Source organism: Hipposideros armiger, unplaced genomic scaffold, assembly GCF_001890085.2.
Source record: "Hipposideros armiger isolate ML-2016 unplaced genomic scaffold, ASM189008v1 scaffold_17, whole genome shotgun sequence".
Taxonomy (NCBI): Eukaryota; Metazoa; Chordata; class Mammalia; order Chiroptera; family Hipposideridae; genus Hipposideros; species Hipposideros armiger.
Window position 1 is genome coordinate 7,473,458 of NW_017731367.1, and position 6,333 is coordinate 7,479,790.

The following is a 6,333-nucleotide window of genomic DNA, read 5'->3' on the forward strand; positions in this document are numbered from 1 at the left end:
TTGGCTGGTCACATGAAGACTCATTTCTAGGTTTCATGAAACTTGTAATTCGCTGGGACCCCAGGTCAACTCAGGCGGCCCCTTGTCCACTCACCCTGGCTCAGAACAACTGTGTCACGAGGACGGTGCCTCCCGCCCAAGAGACCCCTGGAGTCACTGGGCAGTGGTCACTTGTATGTCAGCAGCTGCCCCAGAGCTCTGTGACCCTGGCCTCCCCCCGTGCCCCGTGCCCCTGAGGCTGCTGCTGGGGCAGTGGGTGCCCACTGGGAGCCGGGTGACGTGAGGGCCATGGCGTGGGCTTGTGGGAAGATCAGAGCCGGGGGGGGCAGGGGAGGCCCCCTCACTCGCTAAGGCCGTCTGGTGACTGACGGCCACTCTGCTGCCCAAGAGTTTCAGATCAGAAAGAAGAGGGAAAGGCAGGTGTGTGGGCGAACTGCCCGAGGTCCCCCGGGTGGGAGCTCAGCCCTGCGGGTGGGGCCTGAACCCCAGCCAGGTCCAGGGGAAAGGTAGCTTCCAGGAACTGGGGCTGAAAGCGTGTTATCCCCACCCTCAGTTCAGAATGGGGTGTCAGCCTGGGGAGCCCCGCGGAAGGGGAGTGCTGCCCTCCAAGTGTTGGGGTCTGCAGAGTGCCCCCCACGGGTGGCGAGGAGGGTGTGTGAGGCCGGGAAAGGGCCAGTGAGTCGTGAGCACCACCCGGACCGCCTTCCTCGGTCAGTCTGCCCTCTCTTCTGCCACGCAGGCAAGTCACGCTTAGCAGACCTGTAGTTGGAAGAAGGGGCAGAGGTGAAGTGCCAGAGGTCAGAGGTCGCAGGCCCGGAGCCCATGGTGCAGATGAGGCTCCCCAGCCCACGCGCGTGTGCTCCTGGGGGCCCCACTTCAGGACGGGCTTGGTGAAGTGGCCGGTGTCCCAGGAGGACATGGGCCGGGAGGCTGACCCGGAGCCTTGTCCCAGGATCTGCTGGGGTGGGGACACACGGAGCCTGAGCACAGTGATCTGCAGCAAGAGCCCGATTTTCTCAGAAGGTTCTGTCCCCTTGGAGGGGGTGCAGGGCAGAGCCGCCGTGCTCCCCGAGAGCACAGGCACCCAGGATCTTTGGAAAAGTTCCCGTGGCCAATCAGATGACTCTGGGCAGGCACGGTTCTGGTGGTTCCCCCAAGTGTGGGCACCTGACACCTGATGGGACCTCCTGGCAAGGGTGGTGGGGCCTGAGTGGGGAACCTGGCTGTGTGGGGCCGGCAGCTCCTTCTCAGAAGCGAGAGAGACAGAGAGAGAGAGAGAGAGAGAGAGAGAAAGAGAGACAGCTATGCGGCTGGGGGTGGGGGACCAGGCATCGAGCCCCAGGACATCCAAGCAGACAGCATCTGGCCGCTCCTGCCGGGGTGTCCCCAGCCCAGCCTGCTCCCAGCCTCAGAAAGAACGTCCTGAGCCTGAGGACGGCTGAGGGCACTCTGTCCGCCCAGGGACAGGCCTGCCAGCCTGAGCCCATGCCTCCCCAGGTCCCAGCAGACGGCGGGGCCCAGGGCGCAGCCTCCCTGCTGCTACAGAAACCGCTGCTGAGCTGTGTGCCGCACTGCTACGCCCAGGAAGTGAGCCGGCTCTNTTGCAATAAACTGGTGTTGACAGTTACGCTGCCCTGGCACGTGTGTGAGCGTTGACACAGGCCTGGGACGGGTCCTCCACACTCAGACCCTGGGATGGGAGCCTAGGGGAGCCTGCCCTGAGGGAGAGGGGCTGCCTGTTGAGCATCACCTGCTCCCGTGGTGGGGTAAACATGGGGGGCTGCAGCTCGCCTGGACCCCGCTGAGGTGGCAAGGGGCCGGGGACGTAGACAGACATCCAGGGTACCACCGACAGTGCCGTTAGGAGTAAAGCACTTAAAGATGTCCCTGGAGTTCTCTCCACCCTGGACCGCCATCCTCTCAGGCAGGGCCCGTCCTGCTTGGCTGCTCCACATGTGGGTTGTCTCTGCCGGGTCTGGGCAAGTGGGGTCATTTCCTGCGGGCCTCCAGCCTCCCACTGCCTGGCCGCCTCTGCCTCCCCAGCTGGCCTTGCTGACCGGAGGCGTCCCTTGTCCCGTAGCGGTCACTCACAGACCATCGACGACCGTGCTAGTAGCAGCACATTTGAGAACTGGCTGTGTGCCGCCAGGTGGGGGCCAAGGCCCAGAGAAGGGACTGGGTAGCAGGCCTGGTCCAGCCGACCGGCGTCCAGACGCCCTGTGCTGTGGCTCCACGCTGGCAAAGGCCACGCCTGAGTGAACCTGTCCACGGTGGGCAGCAGAGGGCCCCCTTCCCTGGTGGTCTGCAGGGGACCGGGTGCCTGTGGGGCCGCAGCTTGGTGGGCTGGAGCGGCCCCGGGAAGGAGACAGACCTGTGCGTCTGTGGTCTGGGCACTTCCCGCCCTGACTGCACCGTCCTTGCCCAGGTGCCCGGGAGCTGGGGGAGTTTCACGCCTTCATTGTCTCGGACCTGCGCGAGCTCCGGACGCCTGCTGGGCCCAGCATCCTGCTCCTGCGTATTCAGAACCCCTGGGGCCGGCGCTGCTGGCAGGGGCCCTGGAGAGAGGGGTGAGTCGGCAGGCGCGGGGACCCCAGTGGCAGCTGAGAGCCGTCAGCAGTGTGGGTGCCCAGCCCAGTGCCATGGCCTGTGCCAGGGTCATTCCCATGGTCAGGACAGTGCTCGGCTGGTGTCCTGCGAGGCTCAGCCAACCCCTGCTCGTGGGCCACATGTCCTGTGCTTGGCCCCAGGTGTCCCCGGGATGCTGGCTGTGCGCTTGGTGCTGGGACCGAGGGACCCTAGGTCCTGGGGTCCTGTCTTGACTGCTCACGGAATGGTGGACGCCCAGCCGGGTTGTGGATGACAGGGACCTATGGGACGCCTGCGCCACTGCCCCGTCCTGGTGCTGGGATAGCTCCCCTTAGCCGGCGGGGTGCTGAGCAGACCCCCACACTGGTCTGAGGAGCTCCACCTGAGGCAGTGGACACGAGTCCTTCCCTCACTGCTCACTCATCCATCTGCTCAGCCGGGCCGTGAGTCGTCCAGAGGCCGGAGCCCGTCAGGGTGACAGAGGTGACTGCCCCGAGGCAGGTCCAGCCCAGAGCATATCCGAGCATGGGAAGGGCGCCATGGTGCTGGGCGTCCAGGGCTGGCAGGGACATGGGCTCTCAGATGCCCTCTGGGTCCCATCCGCCCCATCAATGCTGCCAGCTCTCAGATGAGGCCTGCGCTGAGCTGAGGTTTCCTCCAGGGGCGAAGGTTGGAGCCGGGTGGACGCGGCGGACCAGGCTGAGCTGCTGTCCCAGCTCCAGGAGGGGGAGTTCTGGGTGGAAGAGCAGGAGTTCCTCCGGGAGTTTGACGAGGTCACCATTGGCTACCCGGTCACTGAGACCGGCCACTTGCAGAGCCTCTACTCAGGTAACTTGCGGCCGGGGCAGCCTCCGTGCGCGTGCAGCACACCTGCCTTCCAAAGCCGGGCCCCCGCAGGGGCCCCTGGCACACCCTTGCCCCACGTCACCCCCTCCCGTCCCAGTTGGCGGAGGTGGGGACGCAGCGGGGCTCGTGGAGGCCTGGTGTTTGTGAGGGCGTGGGAGCCGACGCGCTTGCTCTCGCCCCAGAGAAGGTGCTGTGCTACACGCAGGCGCTGCCTGGAGCCTGGGTCAAGGGCCAGTCGGCGGGAGGCTGCCGGAACAACAGCGGCTTCCCCAGCAACCCCAAATTCTGGCTGCGGGTCTCAGAACCCAGCGAGGTGTGCGCATCCGTCCTGCAGAGGCCCAGGGTGCGCACGGCCGACTGGGCTGGCCGGGCCCGGGCCCCGACGGGGAACGACCGCACTGCGTGGAGCCCGGCGGGCGCCCCGGGCAAGGANCATGGACATTGAGATCATTATGCTAAGTGAAATAAGTCAGACAGAAAACGTCAAGAGCCATATGATTTCACTCATATGTGGGATACAAGACTGAAGGCAACAAAGGAACAAAACAAGCAAATAAAGAAACAAAAACTCACAGACACAGACAAGAGTTAGTGGTCACCAGCGGGGAAGGGAGAAGGGGGGATGATAGGTAAAGGGGGTCAAGTATATGGCGATGGAAGAACTGACTCTGGGTGGTGAACACATAATGCAACATATAGATGATGTAGTATAGAAGCGCACACTTGAAACCTTCGTAGTTTTGTTGACCACTATCACCCCAATAAACTTTAAAAAAGGGCGGGGGCTTTGATCTGACCACCCTTCACATCCAGGGGCAAGGTAAAAGCGGCCTGGGGATGCAAACCCTGAGAAGCACTAAGAGGTGGCAGAGAGCTGTCACTAGTTAAGTCCCCTTCTCCTCCCTGCCCGATCCTCTGTGAAGGCTCCTGCCACACTGCAGCAGCTGGAGAGCAGGCCGAGAAAAAGCCCCGGGCCGCCCTCCTTCCCGGGAACAAGGATGGGGAAGCACAGGTTCCTGCAGCAAGGGTGCACCCTTGAGCAGGCCCGGAAACCGCCGCCCTCCCGTCCCCGCCGCGCTGAGCGGCCGTGAGCTACCACGGCGCGTCCGGCAGCTCACTCACTGTCCAGCCCGCTGGCACCAGGAGCCCGGCTACCTAGGAGGATGCTCCCATCGCATGCCCCGCCCCGCTCGAGATCCAGCGCGTCTGACCCCAGGCTGCCTTGCGACAGCCTCCCAGGCCCGGGAAGGCCCTGCCCCGGGCCACCTCATTCCCCCGGACCCCGGGACACAACCTCCACACCGGCAGACAGGCCACCTGCCCCAGCCGGCGACGACTCACCTTCCGGAACGAGTCTCCCATTGGCTGCTCCCACAAAGGCAGGCCCGCCGCCGCGCGCCGGAAGAAGAGGAGCATTCTGGGAGGCAGCGCTGCATGCTGGGATCAGTAGTCCACGGCCCGGCCTCGGCCGAAGCGGCGTCTCCGGTCCCGTTAGCCCCCAGCGGTCCCGACGCCCCAGCCCGAGCCACACCGGCTGCAGGACCAGACGGCCGTCGGCCTCTCAACCGTGAACCGCGGCAGGGACAGCGCCGGGCCCCGTGGCCCGGAAGGAGCAGTGCCGCTGGGAAGACGCTCCAGCCTCGCGAGNACTGCAGAGTGCTCCAGCCTCTGGGGCCCCGGGGTGATGTTCTAGACACCCCCTGGATCCGCGGGGTGGCCCCCCAGGCTCCCACCATCTCAGTTCTCAGGAGGCAGTTAGTTCCCGGATGTGTGGGCCGGTGGCTGGTCCTGCTCAGGTGGGGGGCTTCGTGCCTTCCACTGGCCCAGGACACGGGTCCTGCTCTCTGGCTGCTGGGGGGCGGGACATGGGGCCTGAAACGACCCTGCAGTTCAGACCCGTCAATGTAACTGACAACGTGTCTAGCCCAAGTCCACATCAAGGATTTTCCTGAACAAAGGACATTCTTTTACTATGAGTCCTGTGAGCTTCCTAAACTGATGGGGCCCAAAGCCAGTCCTCCTTCCAATTCCACAGGGCCTCCGGGCCATCTCACTTGGTGTCACTGTCCTGTGGCACCCTCCCTCTTTCTGACTCATATGACTAGTCACCAAGCGCCTTTCTCCACTGCTGGCTCAAAATCTGGGGCTCTGAGTGCACTCTCCCAGCCCAGCTTCAAGACCCACTTCTGAGCCCATGCAAGGGGAGCGACCTTTTCAAGTGCAAACATGCCGCCTGCCTCCATCGCCTCAGAGCCCCCCGTGGGTCTCACTTCTGGACCACATCCGAGCCCTGGGCTGCCACACTCTCATCACCCTCCACAGGTTCCTAAACTGCTTCCCTGTGCATGCCACGCTCATCTCGCGCCCTGGGGACACAGCGGTACAAAAACACATCCCCAAATTCTCCTGCCTGTAAAGGTAGTTCTTGATGCCGTCCCCTTGAGTGAGGGCTGGACTTGGGGACGCGCTTCCAGTGAGTGGAACGTTGCAGACATCTGAGGTGGGTCATGAAACAGCGCAGCCTCCATCTTTCCTGTCCCTTTGGATCACCTGCTCTGGGAGAAACCAGCTGTCACGCTATGAGGACACTCGAGCAGCTTCCTGGAGGTCCACCCGACAAGGAACTGAGGCCTCCTGTGAGTGACCCAGAAGCGGACACTCCAGCTGACGTCAGTCCTGGCCGACCTTCCCACGGCAATTTCCCAAGAGCCAGACGCGCCCACCGGAGTCACTCCCACACTCCTAACCCACAGGAAAGTGACAGATCATTTGAAGTTGCTACGTTTTGGGGTTATCTGTTACCAGTACAGGGCGATTCTAGCACCGACCAGTTCCAGGGCTCAGGGACATGACGAGACCCAGGCTCTTTCTCCTGTTCTGGGTCCTCAGCACACTGGCCTT

At 63.6% G+C, this 6,333-nt stretch overlaps 1 protein-coding gene across 1 annotated transcript in view; it reads left to right on the plus strand.

The window, feature by feature from the left end:
* Positions 1–3,877, plus strand: part of CAPN10 (calpain 10) — a gene marked incomplete at its 5' end in the record, with an annotated part of 12,270 nt that extends 8,393 nt beyond the window's left edge. Inside the window, 5 exons of the mRNA XM_019628401.1 lie at positions 1,462–1,645; positions 2,044–2,149; positions 2,409–2,567; positions 3,248–3,414; positions 3,615–3,877. Of these exons, the coding sequence (XP_019483946.1) occupies positions 1,462–1,645; positions 2,044–2,149; positions 2,409–2,567; positions 3,248–3,414; positions 3,615–3,877 (879 nt within the window). The remainder of the gene's footprint in view (positions 1–1,461; positions 1,646–2,043; positions 2,150–2,408; positions 2,568–3,247; positions 3,415–3,614) is intronic.
* Positions 3,878–6,333: the final 2,456 nt, after the last annotated feature.